The 25634-nt window shown below is 34.2% G+C and overlaps 1 protein-coding gene across 1 annotated transcript in view; it reads left to right on the top strand.

The window, feature by feature from the left end:
- Window positions 1–17426, top strand: part of GNAI1 (G protein subunit alpha i1) — an 81889-nt gene extending 64463 nt beyond the window's left edge. The window contains exons 4-8 of the mRNA XM_069462615.1: window positions 134–291; window positions 3756–3884; window positions 10092–10221; window positions 11426–11579; window positions 15670–17426. Of these exons, the coding sequence (XP_069318716.1) occupies window positions 134–291; window positions 3756–3884; window positions 10092–10221; window positions 11426–11579; window positions 15670–15860 (762 nt within the window). The 3' untranslated portion in view covers window positions 15861–17426. The remainder of the gene's footprint in view (window positions 1–133; window positions 292–3755; window positions 3885–10091; window positions 10222–11425; window positions 11580–15669) is intronic.
- The last annotated feature ends 8208 nt before the right edge of the window (window positions 17427–25634 follow it).

Below are 25634 nucleotides of genomic sequence, written 5' to 3'. Positions count from 1 at the left end.
GAGAAGTTATGACACTTCAATAAAAAAACATGAAGGAACTTTACTATAGCATTTTTAAACTTTATAATCTCCTTTGTACTTTTTATCTCTAATGTCTACCTTTTTACTTTAAAAATGTTCTTTGAATATTCAGGATGATGCTCGCCAACTCTTTGTGCTTGCTGGAGCTGCTGAAGAAGGCTTTATGACTGCAGAACTTGCTGGTGTTATAAAGAGATTGTGGAAAGATAGTGGTGTACAAGCCTGTTTCAACAGATCCCGAGAGTACCAGCTTAATGATTCTGCAGCATAGTAAGTAATCATAACTTCAGAACTAAACTATCATGAATAATTACTTGCAAGTCAAATATACCTCCAAGTCAATTTTATTGCAGAATTGGCTGACACATTCTTGTACAACTTAGGATATTCAGGATGACAATATTTGAAAACTTTCTGTCTTTTTTTGTGTTTGTAGATGGCAATGCTGTTATTTCTTATGTGTTCAGTGTTGTCTCAAGAGACTCATTCTTATGTAATTTTAATTGAAACATAAAGAATAGGACTGTTTCTAGTATAGTTCCAAGAAAGTAATTGGAATTTCCCAAAATTCACTCTGAATGTAGGTATATCTCTAGTTTACTTGGAGCTAGCCAAATGAGAGAATAACTGATTAGAGTTTTTTTCATTATACTAATAGTGCCTGAGAAAAGAGGTACTTGCTCAATGATAGACACCTTAAGTAGAGATTTTTTTGAAGGGATGTGTGGTAATCCTAAGATATTGTCTCACTAAGTAAAATAGCTCTGCACTTGCAAATTCTCAATCATGTGTGCCCTGTTGCATTAGACACTGTTTACAGATATTTAAGTAAAGTGTTTTGAAGAAAAATTTGCCTTGATTTCCAAGCAGTAGCCCCAGAAAGTTGGCAAAGCAAGTTATGATAAAACCTAATCAGGGAGTTTTCTGTCTGGTAATCTGCATAGAATTTTAAAAAATCAAGTGTTATTTCCATAATTTTGTGCACATACTCAAAAATGTCAGATAAGATATGTGTAGCATTATTTGATCTTTAAAATGTGCTGTGCGTTTCTTTTATTTTCCATCAATGTTACATTTTCTTGACAGAGCTGTTGGCTCTTAGGGACACAAGTAAGGATTAGACAGAAGATTACTGGTATTAGAAGGTCTAGGTAAATGCATCCACTTTGCCACAGTGAAAAAAACAAACAGTTACTGAGGACCTAATCTTAAGATACATTATTTATTGAATGTCAGAGTAGGCACTATCTATTGCGTGATTTAGTGTGAGTGAATAATAATGCACATCATTGTATCACCCACAGCAATCTTTATAAACATACATTTCTTACTCTACATTTTACACTTACATAAATCATGTATATTATTACATATATGGTTTATATATATGTAACCTATTCTTATTGAATATATAGCCCATCCCTCCAATTGATATTATCACTTCTACGAGGAAATATTGTTTTCCCCACTGAATACTCATAATGTGATGTACTTTTCCTTAAGATTTACATTTGTTTTGAGGTTATTTGATTCATATTTATGTTCTGACTCTTTGATTATTTTCTGTCTCTGCCACTACACTGTAAGTACAGTAAGGTGTGTTTTTGCCTAATGGTGTATCCCCATATAGTCATCCCTCAATGTGATATTGTTTAATAATGACTGAATTAAAAAACAAGACTTCACAGAGGTTAAAGGAGAAATTAGGAAAATTACTTAGAGGAAGAACACAACACTTTAAGACATAATATTTGCTTTGGCACCACTGTAGCATCTACCAGACATATTTAAATAAGAATCACTATTGTAGTGAGAGATTATTCTGAGCTGAGCCTGGCAAAAAGAGCTACTTCAATAATTAAGGGGTGCTACTTGGTCATGATAGGTTGAAGTCCTCTTCCTCACCACTTTGGGGGACTTCTAGACTCCCTCAGTCTCTTGACCAAGACCCTCTCTCCTGTGCACACTGCTTGGAAATACATTCAGAAAAATGTGTTGCTTTGGCTTCCCATTATTTCGTTTCTAGTAATTCTGACCTTAAGGTGGAATAATGCAACCATTTTTCTAAGAATGAAGGAAGTAATAGAAACCTTCTTCTCCATAGTGGTTAGAGAGCATCTTGATTTCTGAGTTCCTGAGATGGTGGAATGTTGTCAGGTTGCTCATTAGGACTGTGATCGTTTAAAATGACTGGATTTTTCACAGTACATTTTTTTTCCTTTTTTTATCTTGTTGAAATATAAATATGTATTATTTTTAGAGACTATTAGAACTACGGCGTTTTTAAGCAAAGGAATCTATCTGAGTAACCAGAGCACATTTTAAATAAGTTGCTTACTATTTTAAAGGGATAATCAGTAAAATCTTGTCATGACTTGTTTTATTTGTTTATTAAATCAGATTTTATTACAGTAAAATATTATGTATGTAGAATTAAAAGCACAGATAAAGTATAGGGAGATTATCACCAATGTGATGATAAAATTCTCTTAAATCCAGTAAATAATAGGTAACTCAAGCTATCATCTCTCTATGTATTTTAGTATCAACACCACTACGTATACTTGACTATCTGAAACATTTTTGTTACTAATTCAGTATTTGGATAGTTTTCCAACTCTGTTTCCAACAAATAAAATAAATCAAGCTCCTTTTGTTTGCAAGACCAGGTTCTAAATTGCCAAACAACAGTTTCAGAGGGTAATATCAATTTAAAGTTTCAATAGTTGGCACCCCTCTATTACCTACTTTTATGTTCTAAGTTATTGGTCATGTTACTACTCCAGTATTACAGAATGTGCAGTGATGCTTCCCACATCTAGCTAACCTTAGGACTGATTTCAAACTTCTCATTTAAGATTGTACGTAGCTTACTAGTGGCCTTACTCTCTAAGAAAGAAGATGTGACTATTTTTGTCTCTATACTGACAGCTTCTCCTAGTAGCAGTAACATTACCTTTTTTCTGCTCCATTATTCATGTTTCTATTTGTACCCCTCACTATCTGAATCCTCCTTTAATCATCTGGGTCCACATTAATCTCTCCATGCCTGGACTTTTTGTGAATTATTGACTCTACCATATAATTTAACACAAAATAGTTTACATTGAATGGTATGATACCATTATATTTTTATATCACAATGTATCTTTAGCATCATTGGCAGAAAGTATTAGATGAGTGACTAATATGGGTATTTATTTAGAGAGCAGTAAAATGCAGAGTAAAGTAGCATGTGCGATGTTTTTCCATATGAAACATAACACTGGTTGAAAAGAAACATCCTATTCAGCCTTTGGCCAGGAATTTCCTCACTACTTGCTCCAAAATTAAGACTTTTAAAATCTTCAACAAAAGACTGATGTCTGGAACACAGTGCTACGTAAAAAACTATAATAAAGAATTTTTAGAAACAAACATGTTGTGCATTAGTTTGGATGTCTTTTAAAAAAGTTACTCTCTTTCCTTTGAATTACTAAGTACTGTCCTTAAGAAACAATGGACACATTTTAAAAATACTGAAGAGCTTTGTGGCCGGAGGAGAGTAAAGATTTTAATTTCGGTGGGAGTTACATAAGATAAAAGCTTAAACTGGTTGTTTTATATCATTACACAGAAATTTAAAAACTTAGTGATTTTAGAGTATTGCATGCGTTGAAATGTGTTTTACTCTTTAAAAAGATCTTTATTGACTCTATTTACTGTTAACATACTGTTTTGCTTATATTTTTCAGCTATTTGAATGACTTGGACAGAATAGCACAACCAAATTATATCCCAACTCAACAAGATGTTCTCAGAACTAGAGTGAAAACTACAGGAATTGTTGAAACTCACTTTACTTTCAAAGATCTTCATTTTAAGTGAGTAACTTTGAAACATGATTTCTAAATTTAAAGTAAAACACATCACTTTAGAAATAAAAGGTATAATAACAGTTTCCAGCATTTTTACAGGTAGAAATTATAGTTGGAAGGAAGCTTTTCTTAGATGATTGGACAAAAGAATTTTGAAGTGAAAGAGGACAAAAAGAAGCATTTTTAGGAAGAATATTTTTATTTAAGAAAAAAATAGCCAAGCAAATTCCTTTGCTATAGTTTTTACAGTGATTTAAAAAAAAATAGTTTTTGGCTTCAATTTCTAAATAGAAAATACTCTCCAATATAGTGTTTTCAGAAAGTGTTGCCATCTATTTTTAGGTAAAAAGAGTTTTACTGATAGAACATATGCTTATTTATGGAAATGTTAAAAAAGGGTGTACCTTTTTAAAATTTTTCATGAAAAATTTTATTCATAGGGAGTGTGTGGTTGCACTTTTTCATGTTCATTTAATTGAAAGTGTACTGAATATTAACTTACTGAGGTCTGAGTAGACACACACTGAATTATAGCCGTTAGAAATGGAGGGGATCTTGGAGTCCCTTTTGTCCAGTCTCCTCATTTTATAATGAACCAGGCTCAGGGAAGTTCAGTGAAACATTACATTCCAATTTACAGAACCATGTTTTTCTTTTTCCAATAAATAACAGCTTTCAAGGTATGAGAAAAACTGGTAGACTTACAACCAAATGTAATGTTTTAATTTTCAGATTCTTGTTTTATCTATACAGCCTTCCTAGTCAGTTACTTAATCTGTTTTACCCTTCCTAGTCATCTGCTACCTGATTTTAGGTATCATGACTTCCTTCTTCAAAATGCCCACTTACTAATTTCACTGTTCACTCAATCAAAATTGCCGTTAAGTGTGCATTATTATTAATCATTTCTAATCACCTTGTTCTAGTTAAAATAATAAAATTATGGAAAAAGTGGTTGCATATAGTATTAAGATATATACATGAACAAGATAATTTATCATCACAGGATTTTCTACTAAAACAAAAACTTGTGTTTTCATAGAAATCTCAAAGGACTGTCGTGTTACTTGATCTTAAAAAATACTGATTAAAAATAATTTACATATATTTCTTTTTTCCTCCCTTAGTATTATTTGTTTTAGTATGTTGAAGCTAAACAAAGGGACTAGCAGAAGTTCCTTTTTAAAATCTGCTAGTTTGTCATAATTCAAATTCATTTAAATGTCACATTTCCTAAGTGCCAGTTAAGTGCTCAGCAGAAGGGACACCACGTGCAGAGCCCCTGAAGAGCTTGTGAGGGAGGCCCTTCTGAGTTGACAGTGCCTAATTTATATAACTGTGATGGAGTCACATTATTCATACTATAGTAAAACCCATGCATTCCCTACATTCCCTATACCATATAAATTTTCACTAATATTCTTGGAAGTAAAAATAATGAAAATACTAGAATTAAATGCGTTGTAGATATATAGGAGGTTTTTTGTTCTTATTATTTTTCTTAGTTTAACAGATAGGTTTTTTGTTTTGTTTTGTTTTTTTAACCCAATTAGGTTGAGATTGATTTAAAGGAAGATACGGCTGCAGTCATGGGCATCAGTTAGATGTTGTCTCTCTTCTGCAGAGCTTTATAGATATGTTGACTCAAACTGAGCACTCTCCAGTTGTCACTGCAGAAAATCAGATTAGTAAAGACATGTGTTTTATTTTGTATGAAAATTTTTGTCATTTTCGTGCTCCATATTTTTCTGAGTTTTAATATTTTTGATACTATGAGAGATTCGATAAATCATTTGTTATCTGCTTGTGATATATTTTTTTCTGATTCTGTTTAGTGGAGGTTTTTGGTTTCTTTGTAGAAATTCAAGCTTCACAAGCCTGTGTTACTATATCCGCTTAGCTTTTATCCTACTCCATTCCCACAATAACAAAAAAGTAGAATGAATAGAAGATAAAAAAGCAAAAACAATAAACTATTAAATCATTCTTAGTTTGTCAAAAAGTAATTTATCTGCATATGGTTTGCAAATGAAGTATCTCATATTAGTGAAATTATTTTTCCTCTTTTACTTTGATTAAAAATTATATGATTCATATAATCATTCTAAATAAACCTTTACTATGAATTATGGATTTTTGCTTCTAATGCTCTGAAACAGTAATGATAAAATACGGCAGAATTTCTAAAAGCATCTTGAAAAAAGTTTCCTAGTCAGAGGTAATTATCAGTTCACCTCATAAAGAAAGCTAACTGTTACAAATTGCGAGCATAGTTAAATGTATGCAACTATAGCTCTGATTGCTTCCCCAAGTATTTTAAGTATAGTGTATTTGTTACTAATTTATCAGTGGTTTATGTAATTGAATTTCTAGAGAACTAAAGTTTAATTTCAATTTTCTGTGACCACTTCCCCCCAAGACACAAACATTGCCCTGCTTTCATAAACAAAGATACAGATTATAATTTAGTTTATTTGGCAACATGAACATTATGCTTTAGTATATGTTACAGTTTTGCATATGCTTTTAATTTTTTTCTGTTTTCATTTTTTGGTAAGCTCTCAATGGACATTTTTTGCTAATGATATTATCTCTTGTTAAAATCACTTAACCTTCTTTTAGTCTGCTTACTACTGCATCTAGAATACTAAATAACATGTCTGATCTGAGGACGACTGTCATATTTATCTTAAAAGTGTGAAGTGATTTTAATCATAGATAAGTATACTGTTAGAATGAGACTTTAAACTTTTAAACCTAGTGCACTTTAGATTCTTTTTTTTTTTTTTTTACTTTGTTTTAATAGCCATGTTCTAAAGCAAACTTAAATTATGTTTAGTTAATGGTTTTATAGTAGTCCCACCTTATCTGTGGGAGGTACATTCCAAGATGTGGGTGGATTTCTGAAATCACTAATAGTAATGAACCCTATATACACACATAAACTATGTTTGTTCCTATACATACATACCTATGATAAAGTTTACTTTATAAATTAGGCACAGTAAGAGACTAACAGTAATTACTACTAATAAAATAGAACAGTTAAACCAATATACTGTAATAAAAGTTATGTGAATGTGGTCTCTGTCTCTCAAAATACTATAAATATTTTCAGGCCACGGTTGACTGCAGGTAACTGAAACTGCAGACAGTGAAACCACGCAAGAGGGGGTTGAGGGGGAGAGACTGTTGTATTTCTAACCAGTATAATCTGAGGAGAAAATTCATGGAGTTGGCGTTAGCAAGTAAGGGTTCTGGACCTAGTTTCCCCTTTTAATTAGCTGAGCAAACTTGGTTAAAATTCTTAACAGAGAGACTATTGCAATCTTGCCCTTTATCCCAGGCTTAAAGATAGAATGAGTTATTGTCTATAAAAAATGTTACAAAGGTGAGAACTCTATAAATGACAATAAATGGCAATGGAAAATGTTAAATCAATTATTTGGTACTTAAGGCAATCTGACTATATAAAATTCACTTTTAATCTTGGTTAAATACATTCTTAAACATTTATTTCCAGACCATGCTTACCACTTCCAGCCTAGGTTTTTCAAAATTGTCATTTCAACAGCATTCAGTAAACTGACTCTCATGATCCTTCCAGGAACTCCATTTGTCTTACTCCATTTAAACTCCTTGAGTGACATAGAATTTCAAAGGATATATTTAGTTACTATTTTCATTTGCTGACTTAAACACAGGTTTGTTAGGAACTTCAGATAAACTTTGTCATAGTTTGGATTTGAATTCTGTTAAATTACTACCATTGCTAACATATGGTTCAACCTTTGCTGTTTCTATGTTAAATAAATCTCAGATGAATGAGGGCAGAAATGATTATAGAAAAATTCTTCTGAGAACTCTTGAATGTGGTCATCATTTTGTAGTTCTGTGTTGTAATTGTTTGATTTTAACTGCTAGGTAAAATTTTAGTTTCACTTATTATCTTTTTGTATGATTGGCATTAAATTCAAAATGAGGCCACAGGGCATTTTAAGAATTCATATTATCACCTCTGTGACTGGGCACTTAATGGCCAATGTCTCTGTGGAGTATTTTGCTTTAATCAAAGAATCAACAGTTTTATTTTACTATAATATTTTTGTCAGATATAAAGCATCCCTTCTGCTATAAAATTATCATAAGACAAATTGTATTCCTTTTCTATAGTAGTATAAATGCGTAGTGGATTTGGGAATACAACATTGTATTTATGAGTTTGATATCCACGTATGGTCAAATAGCTTTATACTAGTCAGTTTTGGTCACAGTACTGTTAGATGATAGTCTAAAGATAAATCAGCACCTCTTGGGATGTCCAGCATCTCCTTCCACTCCACCCTGCAAAAATCTCTTAAGAAAACTCAAATTCAATTCCTATTTGATGTTAGTCAAAAGTCTCATCTTTTCACATAAAGGAGAACATACCGCATTTTTTATTCTGTTTTTCTTAAAAATAGAAGTTCAGAATTTAAAGATCAGCATATAAAATAATTAAGCTCTTTTCTTTTGTCTGTGTGGAGCAGTGAACAGTTAGTGTTTCTTCTAGATATTATCTTCATCTAGTTTCTTCTAAGTGCTAATAAAATGCTAAGCATAGTCTGATGATTTGTAATATCAGTTCTTCATCACTTTTGCTCCCCGGCTTATGGATTAATTCTCAAAAGAATTGATCCCTAGACAAATACCATCAGTATCTTTCACCTGGTGATTCTGAGTCTCACCAAAGTTTGAGAAGCAGTGGCTTAGACTCAAAGTTCTTTGTTTATGACCAATGTACAAAACTAAGGGTCACAGAAAATGTAGGATAGAGTGGGTTCGGTTGTTATTTTATATCTGTACTGGGTGGAGGGGATATATGTGACATTTAATCAGAGCAGTTATCTAAGATGGATTATATTTTGGGTAAATTTATTTTCAAATTGTATTCCTAGAGAGTTTAACAAATGATTTCCCAATTAAAATCATTTTATTTTCTTTTATTTTGTTGTTTAATCTTTATTGCCAGCTATCCTTTTTGTATCTTAACCATTTTGATTTGTTATGTGATAGAAGCATTTTGTTATATAGCATACTTAAATTTAATGAACAATTTACTAGCTAAACCAAAAGAATGAAGACCTCTTATGTGGTGATAAAAGTAACAATACTAGCTGATGTACTCAGATTTGGTTTATAGGCCAATACCGCTCTGTGGGGAGAATTCTTTTTGCCTGGGAATTAAATAGAGACTATTTTAATTAGTGTACCATCTAGATAAATGGAGCCTTTAAAAATGTACCAGTTCACATAGTGTTTTCATTATATAAGTGGTTATTTCTAGGTTGCATAATATAGTCAGTGCAAATTTAAGCTTTTGTTTAACTTTATAAACTCTTGTAAGAAAAAAAGAAGAAAAATCATTGTCTTTATATTCACTGATGTGTTACTACCTCATTCACTAACCTATAAAGGTTCATATCGTGTAAAAATCGAATTTTTTCACTCTAAATTTCAAGGCTGTTCACTTGGGCCACCCATGTATTTCATATTTCAGTTCTCCCATTGTTTTCTGTACCATGGTTTTATTTGTTAAAGTGAGCAAACCTGTTTTCCCCATCTGAATTTGATTTGCTGGCCCTGCATTTTCTTACCTGGAAAATAGAATGAGACTTTAAACTTTAAAACCTAGTGCACTTTAGATTCTGATTTTTTGTTTTTTGTTTACTTTGTTGTACATCATAGTCCTGTTTATTGCTCTGACAGAAAACAGTGTTTTGTAGTAGAAAAAGAGAGGCCACATCCTCTGCCTCTAATATTCTGTGACTGTGGTAGATTGAATATGTGCTCTTTGATCTCTGCACTCCCCAGTTGCTTTATGTGACTTCTCGGTGTTTACACATAGCGCAGTCTATTCGTTTGTATTTGCTTTAATATTCTAAGTATTCTCGTGTGTTAGTGAATGTCTTGTTTTTTGAGGGTATTTTTGTTTTTGCTTTGTTTTAGAAATACCCTCCCTCCCTTCAAAAATTAAAAAAAAAACCTAGCAGGCTTTTTTCCCCTTTGAGAAAGCCAATTTGTGACATTGTTTTTCTCCCATAAAGTCCTTCTCTCCTTTCTTCCCACCCTGTATTCCCCCAGCTATCTGGAGCTTTTCTGTTAGCATTACAGAACTCCTCAGAGCTTTTGAACATTTAATGTGATGGCAACTCATTATATTTCCTCCTGCAGAATGTTTGATGTGGGTGGTCAGAGATCTGAGCGGAAGAAGTGGATTCATTGCTTCGAAGGAGTGACCGCCATCATCTTCTGTGTGGCTCTGAGTGACTATGACCTGGTTCTGGCTGAAGATGAAGAAATGGCAAGTGGAACAACTTTTAAGGGTTGAGCATAAAATATGAAGAGCTGGCAATGTTGCCAATGCTTTTTCTAAGAAAAAGTCTTGAGAAATTCTTACTAATGCCTGAATTATTTGAAAGTTCACAGTCTTTCCTGTAACTTTTCTGTTGTTTGCATAAGAAAAGGGAAGTTTACTAAAGAAGCACAGATGGAGCTGGAGAAAAAGGAAAACATTGAAAGTCAATCTCACCTCAACCCTATAAGCTTAACTGCAGCAGCAGCATTTTCTATATCTGGTATCTACATACCGAATGAAAAGAAAGTTAGTTACATAGTTGCCTAAGGCTTATTTTACATCATTTGTTACTTCTGCCAGTTTAGTAATCTTTGATACATGTTACGTTTTGCTACTGTCATGTAATTTAAGATGTGTTTCAATGTACCATTAATCTGAGGGAAATATTTTTAAGTAGAAGTTTATTTTCTTTTTTTAATTTGTTTTTTAATTTCAGAATATTACAGGTGTACAAGCACTTTGGTTACATATATTGCTTTTGCACTGCCCAAGTCAGAGCTATAAATGTAGAAATTTAAAACTGTCATTTCAGATTAACTTTAGTATGAAGTGATAAAAAAAGAGGTAGAAATGCCAATTTTGTATTTTTAAAATCAAGTATGTGCAATCACAGTGTGGTAGACCACATGGTCATTTCTCTCATTTCAGCAGTGTAAAATGTATCAGTACTCTTTTTGAATGCAGATCCTGCAAGGGCAGGAAACAGGAATTGGAGGTCTCCTTCCCTAATATTTAGAGTTTGGGGCTAATTGGGTTTCAGCTTGTTCAATTTAATTTATTAATCTTTAAAAACCTCTACTTATCTTTTAATGGAAACTTAGATGAACTCTGTAACAATGACTTTTTTTTTCAGATGTTCACACCAATGTGCCTGAATTATAACATCCTGCAGCAGGATGTGCCCAGGCACAGCGCAGGACACAGCGGGCACTCAGCAAGTAATGGCTGAGTGCGAAAGTGATGAGTGATGATCAGTCACTTGTCTGGCCTACAGTCAAAGTGTGCTTGTTCTGAAATGGCAGAATTGTATTTTTGTGTTATCAGTGTTTCAACAAACTCTGCTTAATTATCATTCTTGTTATTTTTAAAAATCATTTCTCAAAATCTTTGCTGTTACTAACAAATTGGTCTCATTTTTTTTCTATTACAGAATCGAATGCATGAAAGCATGAAGTTGTTCGACAGCATATGTAACAACAAGTGGTTTACAGATACGTCTATTATACTTTTTCTAAACAAGAAGGATCTCTTCGAAGAAAAAATTAAAAAGAGCCCTCTCACTATATGCTATCCAGAATATGGAGGTATTTTACTTTCTTTAAATAACTTATTAAGTTATATATTTCTAAGAAACTTTCCCCAAGGCAAGATTTCAGTCATTGATTTGAATCTCTTGACTTAGTAATTCTTATGCCTTTAAGGGATATTATTTATCAAGCTGCATTTGAGCACAGTTCCTTTAGATGTGGATGAGATTACTGAAAATATTCATTTTATGAAAAAGCTGTTAGATAATTTTCAGTGACAACTCCAAATCTTTGTAAATTTGAACTATTGGTTTGCTCATCCAGTTAACAGATCCTATGTCAGGTATTCTGTGACGAAAATAAGACAGACATGTATCTGCTCAGTGTCTAATGCCAAAGACAGGCATACTAAAAAACAAAACCACAAGCAATAGCAGAACATACTGCCAAAAAGGAACATGAGCATTATTATCATAAGAGGAAAAATGAAGAAGAAATCAGTGAGGCAGCTAACTCTTCCAGAGTCAGGGAAGGTTTCACAGGAAATCTAAACTTTAGTAATGAGACTGTTAATGGTACTTTAATTTTACTACCATGGAAAATGCCCTGGAGTGAGAAAAGTAGACCTAAAGTACAGTCCTGGCTTTTTCAAAATAAGCTATTTGATCTTGAACAAGGCAGTTAATTTACCTAGGTCTCAGTACTCCATCTGTAAAATCAGGAGTTGGACTAAAACATTAGTTTTAGTTTAGTTCCTTGGTGTACCTCATGGGTTGCTGCAGAACAAGGTGGTGGAGGTAGGCATAGCTACTCCTCCCTCCCCACTCCCAATTCCTTTCTCATTAAAGCAGAGAAACTCAGCTTTCATCTGTTGTACATATCTAGCTAGTCTGCAGAGTTTAGTTACTTACTTGCCCTTACTCCATCCTTCCTGTTTAAAAAAAAAAAGGTCAGGAACTTGTTTCATTACAAACAAAACTTTAGTGTTGTATTGAGTAAATTGTATGATGACTGTGAGCATTTACTGCCATTTCACAAGCGATGTTAAGATAGCCCTGTGATGTCAGTGCTCGAATATCCCCACTCACGCAAAACACCTGTGAAAACACCGGGGCTTGATGAAGGCACAGAGCCCAGTTCCAGACCCAAATCCATTGCACATCTGCTCCCAGGCCACTAACAACTAGGCTACATTTAATTAAATTCTCACTGGAACCAAAAGGAGAGGGTCCTTTGATAAACACAATCATGTTACTTATTACAGCCATTTTTGTATACCGTGAAGTTATACTTGAGTTCAAAATGATTTCACACTTAAAAACTTTGGCTTTCTTTTTGAAAGTGGTAGTATCCTAAGTCACCTTATTCAGAAACATTTTTAGTGTTTATTGGGAATAAAATTATTTGTAACTGTAATTTGAACATTGAAATTATGCAGAATCAAGGTGACTTGGTTTTTCCCTTACTTGAACCTCCCTTTCAGTTTATTTTTATCATTTCCTATGATGATAGCCATTTTGTACTAATTCATATCAGCAGAGGTCCCAAATGAATCCATAAATATTGTATTCCCACAGGGACTTCAGAGCAGCCAATAATACACTCGTTAGCTCTTTCCTTGCCAGATAATAGAGTGTGTTCAAGAATTTTTGCTTATGTGTTACCAAGTTAATAAGAATGCCTGAGCTCAGAATCTTTGCACAAAAAGAATATTACATAATTCTTTCACATCTCCAGTGTTAAGATCATAATTTAAAATCTCTACTTCATGCCTTTAGTATTGATTCAATTGCTTCTTGCTTCAACCTTAACCCTCAATTCCTATGGCTGTTGCTCCCTATGGAAGAACACTGTGTAGCCCGCCCCTGCTACTCACTTGATTTATCTCCTGTCTCTGTCCTCCTGTCCCCTCCTCCTCCTCTTCTTTTTACAGTATATTACCATTTCACCAGATTCCAGATCACATTTCCTCTTCCCTGACCCCACTTCACTGTCCTTTTCTTAAGACTTAGAATCAGATTGAGGAATGTTCATTCATTCATGTATCTTGTAGCTTTTGGAGTACAGTGCTCTACTTAGCTACCCAGAGTATAGAGCAAATTGAGCTATTCACTCAGTGTAAACTATATCCTGAAAACATATATTTCATGGTTTCATTAGTATCTGTGGACCAACAAGATATTGTTTATTGCTTTAGAATTTTGGAGCAACAACTTACTATGAATGAATAAAATAGAATTTGATTTTTAAAAGTATGTGGTTGTTTGCTAGTGACATTAAAGCGTTAAAATGTAAACTTATTTAGAGACTATGGTTTTATTACCTTTTTATCTCTAATATAATGAGTTCCATAATTTATGCTTCATAGCACTTTAAACACAACTTCCCTATGGGTGTTTGTCACATTGTATTGTACAAAGATTATATGAGATATAAAAGGAATATGGGGGCTGTGGGATGTGATATTTATTCTTCTAGTTTAGAAGACTTAACGCTGAAAAAGAATTTAAAACTCTGTAAAGCAGTATAAGAAAAACTGAAATATAGAGTGTTTTTATAGTGTTGAAGAGGGGAAAACATTTTTAAGCAATGGAGAACCCATCTGGATTTGATTCATTAGGAAAAGTTATGTGGACTGCCAGTTTTGAGCAAGTGTGAAGGTAGTCAGAGACCTCAGCTGGTGAAGTACAGTGAAGTGGCCACCTGCAATACCACAGATGGCGGCTTGTGTTTGGGATCCTCATGACATGGAGTGAGGCCCACATGTGGACTAGAGGATCTCAGAATGACACTGTAGAGCAGGCTGGGTAGTAGAGGGCCTTGAAGGCCTAGCAGAATGGATTATTACTGCAAAAGAGGGATGTAAACATTTTTTTTTCAATGAATATTTTTTCAACTATTAATATGTACTATTACATTATATACATTAATATATATTATTCCAATATCTTGGAATAATATATACACACACACTTGCCTCAGCATAAGTGTGAAGCTCATTAAATTTTTAAAAGTGAACATACCAATATCCACTACTCAGGTCAAGAAATAGAACATTTCCAGAACCCTAGGAGCCCTGTCATACCTCCTCCCAGTCTTAACTAATCCCACACTGCCCCGCCTCCCCCGGCCACCAAGCAATCATTATCTTGACTTTTGTCCTTATCAATTCATTTTGATTATTTTTCAGGCATTAGTTGGATCATACAGTATATACTCTTTCTGTGTCTGGCTTCTTTTGTTCAACAGTATGTTCATGATAATTCATCCATGTTATTGTGTGTAGTGGTAATACTTTGATTCTCATTCTGTATTACTGTATGTCACCTCGTTGTATGAATATATTAGAATTTATTAGCCAGCTACAATTGGTAAACTTTTAGGTTGTTTTTTAAAAGTAAAAGTTAATGCTGCTATTAACAATCTTTATATGTCTTCTGGTGAACATATACATGTATATAGTTCTATCAGGTGTACACCTAGATACTGAATTGTGGGGTCAGAGTATGCATGTGATCATCTGTAGATACTGCCAAACAATTTCTGAAGCATTTGTACATAGAGGAAGTCTTTAGTCAATAACCTGAAAGCAGGAGTGTGTTGTTTACTTTTTTGTAACCTCATAGCTGTAAACTATGTTGTAGACCCTTGTAAAATTATGAATAAAGAAAAATGAGAGAGAAATGCCAGTTAATGTATATATAGGAAAGGGAATTAAAAATACTGATTAGCATTCAGTCAGCATTTCTTTATTCACCACTGGACAAGACCTGAAATAACATGCCACCGTCAGGCACCTAAAGTTCATTGTCGGTGTGTAGAGGACAGTGGATAAGAGAAAAAAGATGATCTGGCATTTGGAGACAGAGGCAGGAACAAAGATCATGGCAAACATGGAATACTATATAAAGGAGATTTTTTTTTCAATTTTAGGAATAACTTACAGTCATTAAAAGGTAATTAACATGGGGTGTTTTTCATTTAGAAGAAATAGTATTGCCCTTTCCGGAAGGGAAAATGCAGTTAAGGCATTCACATATTTTTATATGTATGAAACTGGCTTTCCTGCTTTAAAGTCTATTTTGCTTAGTAGTATACTTATTATTTTAACTTTTTGCATTGTATTTCTTTCCTTTTCCCATCTCAGGATCTAACACATATGAAGAGGCAGCCGCATATATTCAGTGTCAGTTTGAAGACCTCAATAAAAGAAAGGACACAAAGGAAATATACACCCACTTCACATGTGCCACAGATACCAAGAATGTGCAGTTTGTTTTTGATGCTGTAACAGATGTCATCATAAAAAATAATCTAAAAGATTGTGGTCTCTTCTAAGTTTTGCAGTTAATGGTAAAATGCATTTTCAAACCAAATGAGTACTTATATATGGATCTCTCTAGACTAGAGTCTTGCAGCAACACAGAATGTAGTATACAGCAAATGCATCTGGGATCTGACCAAAGTTGTTCTGTTTTGTTTTTTTAATTGAAAGTAACAGAAGGACCGTTCTTAAATGTGAAAAATGGTCCTGTAGTGTGAAACTGAAGGACAGTGTTAAAGCTGGGCTCTAGTATATTGATGATTTCTGTGTAAGTGTAAATATGCAAATGTATGTATACATGTATTTATGACTTTAGTTTCCCACATTACTTCTAGGTTTTAAGAGTGGCAACTTACAATTCTAGCGTGATGGCTTTGGAAATAACATAAATATTAAGTACCTTGTACTGAATGACAGACCATTACTATGTTTGCCAGTTTTAAACAGATTTATTTATGTTTGTGTCCTGTAAATTTTTAAGTACAATAATTAATATTAGAAAACATTGCAGCCCTTATCTTGATTATATGTATACTGTATTCATAAAAAATGTTATTTGTACAAACACATTGCACAGACTATTTTAATAACATGATTTGTTCTTTAAATTTAATGTGTTTTATTGAAAAGTTCTTAAAGAGGATGACTGTACCTGGCTTTGGATCAATTATTTAAATTGTGTGCATTTTGATTTTTCTTTTACGAAACTAACAATTTGATTTTACATTAGATTCCACATTAGATTTGGTTTGAAAAACTAAAATTCCAGATTTTTGAGGATATTCTCTCTAGACTTATAAACACTTAATTTTTATTCACTTTGTTTTCACTTTGAATTTTAATATTTGGCTAGTATTCATTCATTGCCTTAAAGGTGATATCAGCTTAATTTTTATACATTTTAAATAACTACATTTTTATTTATAACTAAGTTTAGGTGGATATTGAGAGGATTTTTGTGGGCAAAACAAATGTCAGCATAATGAATTTTGAGACATTCATTTGTGTATTTCCTTTGGGAAGTCCCTTGTACCTAGCATACATGATAGTTCCTTGTTTGGAAGATAACAAAAAAGATCTTTGAATATTCTTTTGCTGATGTAATGCAAGCTTTAAATTTGTATATGTAACTAATTTCAAATTTAATTATCACACAATGTTAGAATTACTTTTTTCCCAAGATATTCAAATTTCTTCCACTTGCTCAAGTTTCTATTATTTCTTTTTAAATTATGCTATTATTTCTGAGAATAAAATGGATAATTACACTTAGAAAATGAGTAATAGTATTTAATAAAGTCAGTGACTGTATGCTCGATAAGTGTTACATAACAGGTAGATATTGAATTTTGATAGAATAATTTTCTTTTGATTTTTCACAATGTGTCTCTGTGACCTTGTTTCAGCAAAATGAACAGCACTCCCCATCCTACCTCCCTTTTTTACTCATCTTGAAAATACTAGTCTTTCAGTAAGCATCGCGGTAAGTAGTTTCTGAGTTTAGTTTATGTGTCATCATTTTGTTAAAATATATTTGTTAAAGTATTGGTGTGTGTGGGGGTTACCATAAATTACATTCATGTCTGTTTCGTTTGGGGGATTTTCTTCTTTGTAATATAAAGGAATTCAGAGTTATCAAAGTTCCTTAAATGTGTTAGATTCTTTATGTGCCTTTCATGAAAGATATGTTTTCATTGATTTTACTGATGGAAGCCCTGTACTCTCCACATTGTGAAGTTATGTATGAAATTCAACTATAATATGAATAAATTTGAATCATGAGAAAAATGGTTTTAAAAGTCACAAAGAAGCACATATTGGTGACCATCATTGATGAACTTCTGAACTTTATTCTGTGTAATTGTGTTACTAATGAATCCTAATAAATTTACATTTTTAAAATTTTACAAACCTGTTGGCTAAACACATTTTGCATTAGAATTTAAGTATCAGTCTGTTGTATCTTCATTTCTTCTTTCTCTGTGTTCTTGTCTTCGTAATCTCATCTACTCCAGAAGTTTGAGTTTTCTGGGCTCTGCATATTGATGAATAAGCCAAATTCATCATCATTCCCTTTAAATCAGTTCTCACATAACTCTGCCATTTTAGCTACTAAGTACCATCATCATGTAATCCTTCAATGGGGAACTTTTTAGCCATTTGGAAGTCTTCTTATCCCTCATATCCATCTCTGTTTACTGACAGCTTGATTTTTCTGATGCCATTTGTTTTTGTTTTTGTTTTTGTTTTCCTTTCCATTGCTGCTACTACATCTTTGCTGAATTTCACTGGAAATAGCTTGTTAATTAAATTCCCCACCTCCCATTTCTACCTCCTCTAATCCACCTTAGTCATCCTAGTGTAGAAATGTGACTGTGTTGCCTTCTGTGCGTTGAACTCAGATCTCCTGGTTCCCACGCCGGCACCTTTCCACTGTTCCATGGTGCCAATCTCTCTTCTGTGCTTGACAAACTGCATTGGCTCTGACTTGTTAATAAAATTAAATACAACTTTAGCCTCCCATTCAAGGCTTTTCATCATCTGAGACCTCTTCACTAATATCCCACTCCTCTCCTACATCACATTCCAATAAGTACCCTGTGCATAGCCTGTACTTTACGCGAAGCATTTCACTACATACTACCTGTGGTATACTTAGAACAGTGCCTAGAACGTGGGAAATGTTCATTTGTGTCTGTTAATGTCATTATTTGTATTTATTAGCACTTATGTTGGTGATACCCTTTTCAGATTCCTCTGGCATCTGTTCTTCAGTCTGCCCTTTTGGGGACTTCATGATTCTGGTAGGACTGCTGGTCTAATTTCACTTCCCTGGCTATAGGCTCAGGCCTGACCAGTCTTAGCCTCCTTTCGTTGGACAAGTGACCCAAACTGTCAGAGTCCCAGTTCCAATTCCTAAAGCCCCCTAAAGCTCTTGTAGTTTCTAAAATTTCCTTCATTTATTTCAGTACCCTTTTGAAAAAGTACTTTGATGCCTGATCTAATTCAATCTTGTTCAATCTCTTACTGAAAAAGTCCTGACTAAAATACATTTGTTGTTACTGAATGCTGACAATAACTGTGAGGTGAATCCAAAAAGGCTCAAAGAGGTTAATTAACTTGAGCAAGACCAGGTCAAGGTTTTAAATGTAAGACTTCTGACTCTATGTCAGAGGACTCCAAAAAATGCTACCTTATTTTCAGAAAATTTATAAGTAGTCTTTCACTTATTCCCACTCTGCCCTTCTGAGTTTCTCTGAACAATAATTCTTTTTTAGATTAAAAAGCTGTGTGACACCTAGTATGTCTTGCATCAAAGCTATTTATGTTATCTTAACACTATTTAGATTTGAAGCTACTTAAGTGGAGGAATAGTTATGTGCATTTTTGTATCATTTGTTTGCAGAATGACCTGTGTTGCCTTTGGGTAAATGAATTTAGTTAATAATGTAAATCAGTATTACAGATGTTAGCATTGTCATTGTATATAGTGTGTTATTTTAGACAGAAGTAGAAAGTGATGGTGAAAACCCTAGGTTTTGGCACTCAATCTGACTTCAAATCCTGGCTCGGTCTCTTAATAACTCGGTAATCTTGCACAATTTACATAATCTTGCTCTCTCCCTCTTTTTAGTCATCTGAAAAAAAATAGGTATTAAATAATCAGACCATTAATTTTAATGGTTGTCAGTATGAAATAAGTTCACATAACATGTTAAGCACTTAGAAGGGAGCGTGGCATGTGATAAACCTTCAACAGATTTTCCTATTTGATTATAAAGAATATTTGATTTTAGGGTACCTTTAAAATAATCAGTGCTTAACAAACAGTTGTTGATATGAGCTCTGAATGAAATGCCTCAAAAACATAACAATCATAATTCTTTTTTTTTTTTTTTGTTGAGACAGAGTCTCACTCTGTTGCCCAGGCTAGAGTGAGTGCCGTGGCATCAGCCTAGCTCACAGCAACCTCAAACTCCTGAGCTCAAGGGATCCTCCTGTCTCAGCCTCCCGAGTAGCTGAGACTACAGGCATGCGCCACCATGCCCGGCTAATTTTTTCTATATATATTTTTAGCTGTCCATATAATTTCTTTCTATTTTTAGTAGAGATGGGGTCTCGCTCTTGCTCAGGCTGGTCTCGAACTCCTGAGCTCAAACGATCCGCCCACCTCGGCCTCCCAGAGTGCTAGGATTACAGGCGTGAGCCACTGCGCCGGCCAACAATCATAATTCTTTATAATTAAAACTGAGTGTCTCACATTGATATCAATACTGAAAAAAATGAATGAGACAAAAATCTCTTTATTCCACTTCAGGATACTTCTCTATTATTTTAATGTAACCAATAATACAGGAGATTTCTTTTAAAATTAGTTGGGGAAATTTTCTCTTTTAGTTGCTTTTCAAAACCCTATTTTAACAGTTAAAGTGCATTAAATCAAGAGTTTTCATTTCACAACCCCACTGGCCTATTTCCCAGGCATTTTTTCCTTAACCAATAACTGCTTGCTTTGGTGTCTGTTGTGATTTCTATTATTTATTTGGATTTTGTATTTACTTTAAAAGTTAGGAAGTTTCACATTTCATCAAGTCTAGAGACACCCAAATATGCACAGATAGGAATCAGCTACAGTTGTCCAGGCCAGAGCCGATGAGGCCTGAACCATAATAGTCCCACCATATAAAAAATCTTCCTGAGCAACATTTATAAGGTCAATTATTTTCTGCCTCTTTGATTTTCCTGCCCATCTTCCTGGGTCTCCATTCAAAGAACTATTTCTTCAAATTACAAATTAATTAATTAAAAATGAGAAAATACTGTTGAGGAAAACATGCATAAAGACCAAGCTAGGCAGGGGCTATTTTGTTAATAGCAGATGATAGAATGCTGCTTTTAGTAAATGAAAGTGATGTTTCTTCTTGAATGCCCTAGTGCATCACCTAAAAGAAAGTACAGGTGCTCCTTGATTTACCATGGGATTACGCCTTGATAAACCCATCCTAAGTTGAAAGAATCGTAAGTTGGAAATACATTTAATACACCGAACCTACAAAACATCATAGCTTAGCCTAGCCTACCTTGAACATGCTCAGAACACTTCCATTAGTCTACAGTTGGACACAATAACACAAAGCCTATTTTATAATAAAATGTTGACTATATCATGTAATTCATTGAATTCTGTACTGAAAATGAAAACCAGAATGGTTGTATGGGTACTTGAGGTATGGTTTCTACTGAATGTATATTGCTTTCACACCATGATAAATTCAAAAATTGTAAGTTGGACCATCATAAGTTGGGGACCATCTGTACATAGAGGAGGACCCTTGAGAGCCTAAGAGCCAAAGAAATTGCTCTTCCAACTGCATTTTCTGGAAGGAGTCTTAAAACTAATTTTATTTCTGTGCAAAACCACCATATATGTATTCTCTATTTTACCAGGACTTTCTGTTTTTGCTAAATTAGATCTACAATTTTGCAGTTATTTTTTACTGAATTGAAAAATGTTTGTACAATTTCAGCATATAAAGCTAGTCTTCAAAATAAATCACTATGAAGATTGGATATTACCTAGAATTTTCTATTATGCACTCTTGAAATTTAATTATTTTCTGTGGAAACTTCACAGAATTTCAGCTTTGATCCTATTCTCACTTTTGAAAATCAAAAAAAAGCAAAGTCAAAGCTACTTCCAAACAACTCTGTCTTTAATTTTTGTTCAATAGTAGTGAATCGTCCATTTTGTAGCTTGTGGAATGTGGACTGTTTGGCAGCCAATTCATTAATGTGATTTGCATAGGACTCACTTTGCAGTACTCCATTATATGTATAACACAAGTTTTACTATTCACAAATGTAACGAATTACCTTTTCATTATAAATGACCAATTCTCCTAGCAACCTACTTCACAAGGCAATTTACCTCTAATAAATAGAACTTTTTTGCAGACTTGGGTGTACATTTTATTCCATTCTTAAATCCCCTATTATGGTAGATTATTTTAACTGTGAGTCTTTTTCTTCAAAAGGAAGCTTATCTGAAGTCTAATAAAGAGTTTTTCTAGCTGAAGTGGGAGTAGAAAGCTTGGAGCCAGAATAAAGTGCCCTTTTTTCTTTCTGAGAGCCCTACCTCTAATCTACACTTAAGGTTTCTAGCTGCAGATTTGAAACAACAGTTCTAAATCAAATCCCTGGGAAAATGTACTAACATTGTAGGATTTATTCAAAACTTTAAACTCATACATGGCTTCAACCATGTTACATGTTATATGATACTCTTTGCCTTCTAATACCATAAATATATAGAGAAAATGTATATATAATACATTTTTTGAATGCCTACTGTGTGTCAGGCACTTTTCTGGGGGCTTTACTAATGTTCTCATTTAGTCATCAGAGCAGTCTTGCAATGATGGTAAAATTTCCATTTTCCAGATAAGGAGACATATTTAAGAGAGGTTAGCATTTTGTGCATTGTTGACTACCTAGTAAGTGGCAAAGCTAGTAGTAAAATCCAGGGCTATAAGCCACTTGTTATCCATATTTTCAAAATCCCAGTGGCATAAAGTTTTTCCTAAGGACACTGCATGGTATAGTACAGCCTGTCCAGTGATGTTGCCTGAGCAGATGTTAATAAGCATGTATTATGCACATTAGCATGTCCGTGGCTATGAAAAGACATTGCAGTAAAGAAGTAAATAACTGTGTTTTACAAACATTGGAGCTGTGCTAACAGCAGCCACTACCCAAACGTGGATGTAGAGCACTTTTTTGGGGGGGGGGGGGACTTAAAAATGTAGCTAATTCAAATTGAGATGTACTGTTAGTGTAAAATAAAAATATACATAAGAGTTCAAAGACTTAGGAAAAGAATGTTCATGTTGAGCTGATAATAGTTTTGATATAGTGGGTTAAATTATATATTATTTAAAATCCCACTCTTTAAAACACTTTAATGTGGCTACTGAAAAATTGTAACTACTCACATGTCTTTGCATTATCTGTGTATTTGGGAAGTGGCATGCATTTTTTTCACCTTCTACAACTCTATTTGCATTCCATGGAAAAGTTTTCAAGTTCTAGAGAAGCAGGTACAATGGATAGAAAGCTAAAATTTGCATGTGGAAGATCTGTTCTTGTTGTCTTGAATAAATTACTACTTCAGTGACTCCCGTGGAGAATGGTGAACCTCAGTGAAAGGCTGAACTACTCCAGTTCTGAATGCTATGGTTTGGTTTGATACAATACGGCCTTTCCTGTGGGAGACAAAAACCCATCTCGTTGTCACTTTAAATATGTCAGCTACAATAGAAGAGAGAATTACACATTTTAAAACCCATACTCTAAAAACTGAGTTTTGAAATTAATATCTTTATTTTTAGTTCCAATACATGGAGTAGGAGTCAACCCATCAGTGTACTGGAAAATTACTAAGCCCTGGTTTACAAACTCTTCTCTTGAGTGTTCTGTAGCCAAATCACAAGATTAGTTGTTTTTTAATGTTACTGTGTTGTGTTTTGTTTTTTAATATGTTTCAATTCCCCCAGACGAATTCCTTTCTTCCTCCACGCCTCCCACATGACTGGGCTGAGCACACTCATGCTTTAAAAGCTTCGGAACTAACTTTTGAAGGAGTAGCTCCCTGGAGCTGTGGAGGAGGACAGGAATTTGATATTCTGCAGGACTTAGGATAAGGTATCAAATACTCCAAGGTCTTAGATGCATATTTTGGTCTTTGATAAAGACAGAAAACTGCAAATGGTTTACTGCTTAAGGGTCAATAAAATCCTGTTTCCTAATCTGAATGATCAATGCTTACTAGATTTTCAGAGTTCCCTCAAGATGGGAGGTGATTTGTTTAACCATATCAGTCTGAGAAACATATGTAACTATAGAGTCCAACTTTATCTTGTATGCCTGTGATTTTTCTTGCCATAAGTGTGTGGATAATCAAAATCAGTGGTGGTTCTGTTTACTAAGTAGCAAAAGACTTCATGCACTTGGCTGGCAATCCCAGCCCAGGGCTGTTTTCAACATAACTTGCCTCAAATCTAGCAAAATAGTTCATTAAGAAGTCATATAAATGCGCCATCTTTTCTAATTAAATGTTACTCCTCTTTTCCAGAATCTCTGGCAAAAAATGCCTTTCTGTTTAGTTACTATCAAGGACAGTTGGGAAACACTTGACCTGTTAAGGAAAATACAGCTGCCAGCTCCACTTATAGACACTGTAGTTAAACTATAATCAAAAAGCAACTTAAAAAATGTATATGTTCCTTCCAATAACTTTTTTTGCCAAATCAATTCTAATAATTCTAATTTAGGTCTGCACAGACTAACATCAACATTTTGTGTGTATAGCTTTTTTAAAAGAAATTACCCCTGGTTTGGATAGAACACAAAATATTATTAACACATTGACATTGTTGTTTGTATCCCAAACCTTTTTTTCCGCTAATATTTAGGAATAGGAATGTAAGTGTTTGGACCTAAGTGTCATTTACTTTTCAAATGACTATTTAGCACCTTGTCTGGCCTATTTAGGGACACAAAACAGGAATAGTAATAAAGAAGCCCAACCACTGAAGCCTGGCCCTGCCACCTCCTGTGGTGTGACCTTGAGCAAGTTACCTAATCTTTTCTTGCCTTGATAATTTCTCTGTAAAATGATGATAACATTAATGCCATGCTCCTGTAGTTGTTGCAAGGATTAAATGAGTTAGTAATGTAAGGTGCATTATGTGCCCAAAACATAGTAAAATTTCCATCACATGACAATTTACCTCTCATAATTGGGATGGTGGTGGTGATGATGATGATATTATGAAGGCTAGAGAGGAAGAGGAAAGAGGTAAGAGAGGCAGACATGTAAGCAACTGTAGTTCAAGGCAAAACAAAATGGGTACTATAGTGGCAATATAAGTAGGGTGACCATCTCTCCCAGCACAGTTCCAGTTTATCCCTGTTGTCCTACCATAATTATTAATTTCATCCCTTGCCCTCTGAGAATGGACCTATGATCTTATACATAAAAGCAACCTATGATATAAGAGGCTAGGGGATGGACTTAAGGCCTCCTGGAGAGAAAGACTTCTGAACTGACCCATAAAAGGAACAGGGGTAGAGAGGAAAAACCATTTCTGTGTCCCTTGCCAAGCTCCTCCTGAAAGGGAACTGGAAGGGTAAAAGCTACGTTTTCCTTGAGTTTTCAGCAAAGCAGAAAATAGAAAAAATCCAAACAAGACTGTATTAGTTTCCTATTGCTGTTGAAACAAACTACCACAAAATTAGTGGCTTAAAGTATACAAATTTATTCTCTTAGATTCTGGAGGTCAGAAGTCTAAAATGAGTCCATAGGACTGCACATCATCTGGAAGTTCTGGGGGGAGAATCTGTTTCCTTGCCTTTTCTAGCTTCTAGAGGCTGTCTGCATTCCTTGGCTTGTGGCCCCTTCCACTGTTTTCAAAGCCCACAGCCTAACCTCTTCCCTCTGGCATCTGCTTCTGTCCTTAGCGTTTATTGTATGTGCTCTGACCCTCCTGCCCACCCCTTATGAGGATTCTTGTGATCACATTGGATCCACCTGGATAATCCAGGGTAGTCTCTGCATTTCAAGATCCTTAACTTAATCCCATCAGTAAAATCCCTTTTACCCTGTAAAGCAACATATCCACAGGTTGCAGGAGTTGGAATATGGACATCTTTGGAGGGCCACTATTCAACCCACCAAAGAGAGACTCATTGCTCTCATTGATCTGCTATCAAAAGTATAGTGTTCAGAG

The sequence above is a fragment of the Eulemur rufifrons genome, chromosome 29 (assembly GCF_041146395.1).
Source record: "Eulemur rufifrons isolate Redbay chromosome 29, OSU_ERuf_1, whole genome shotgun sequence".
NCBI classification, from domain to species: domain Eukaryota; kingdom Metazoa; phylum Chordata; class Mammalia; order Primates; family Lemuridae; genus Eulemur; species Eulemur rufifrons.
This window is presented reverse-complemented; position numbering and strand designations above follow the sequence as displayed.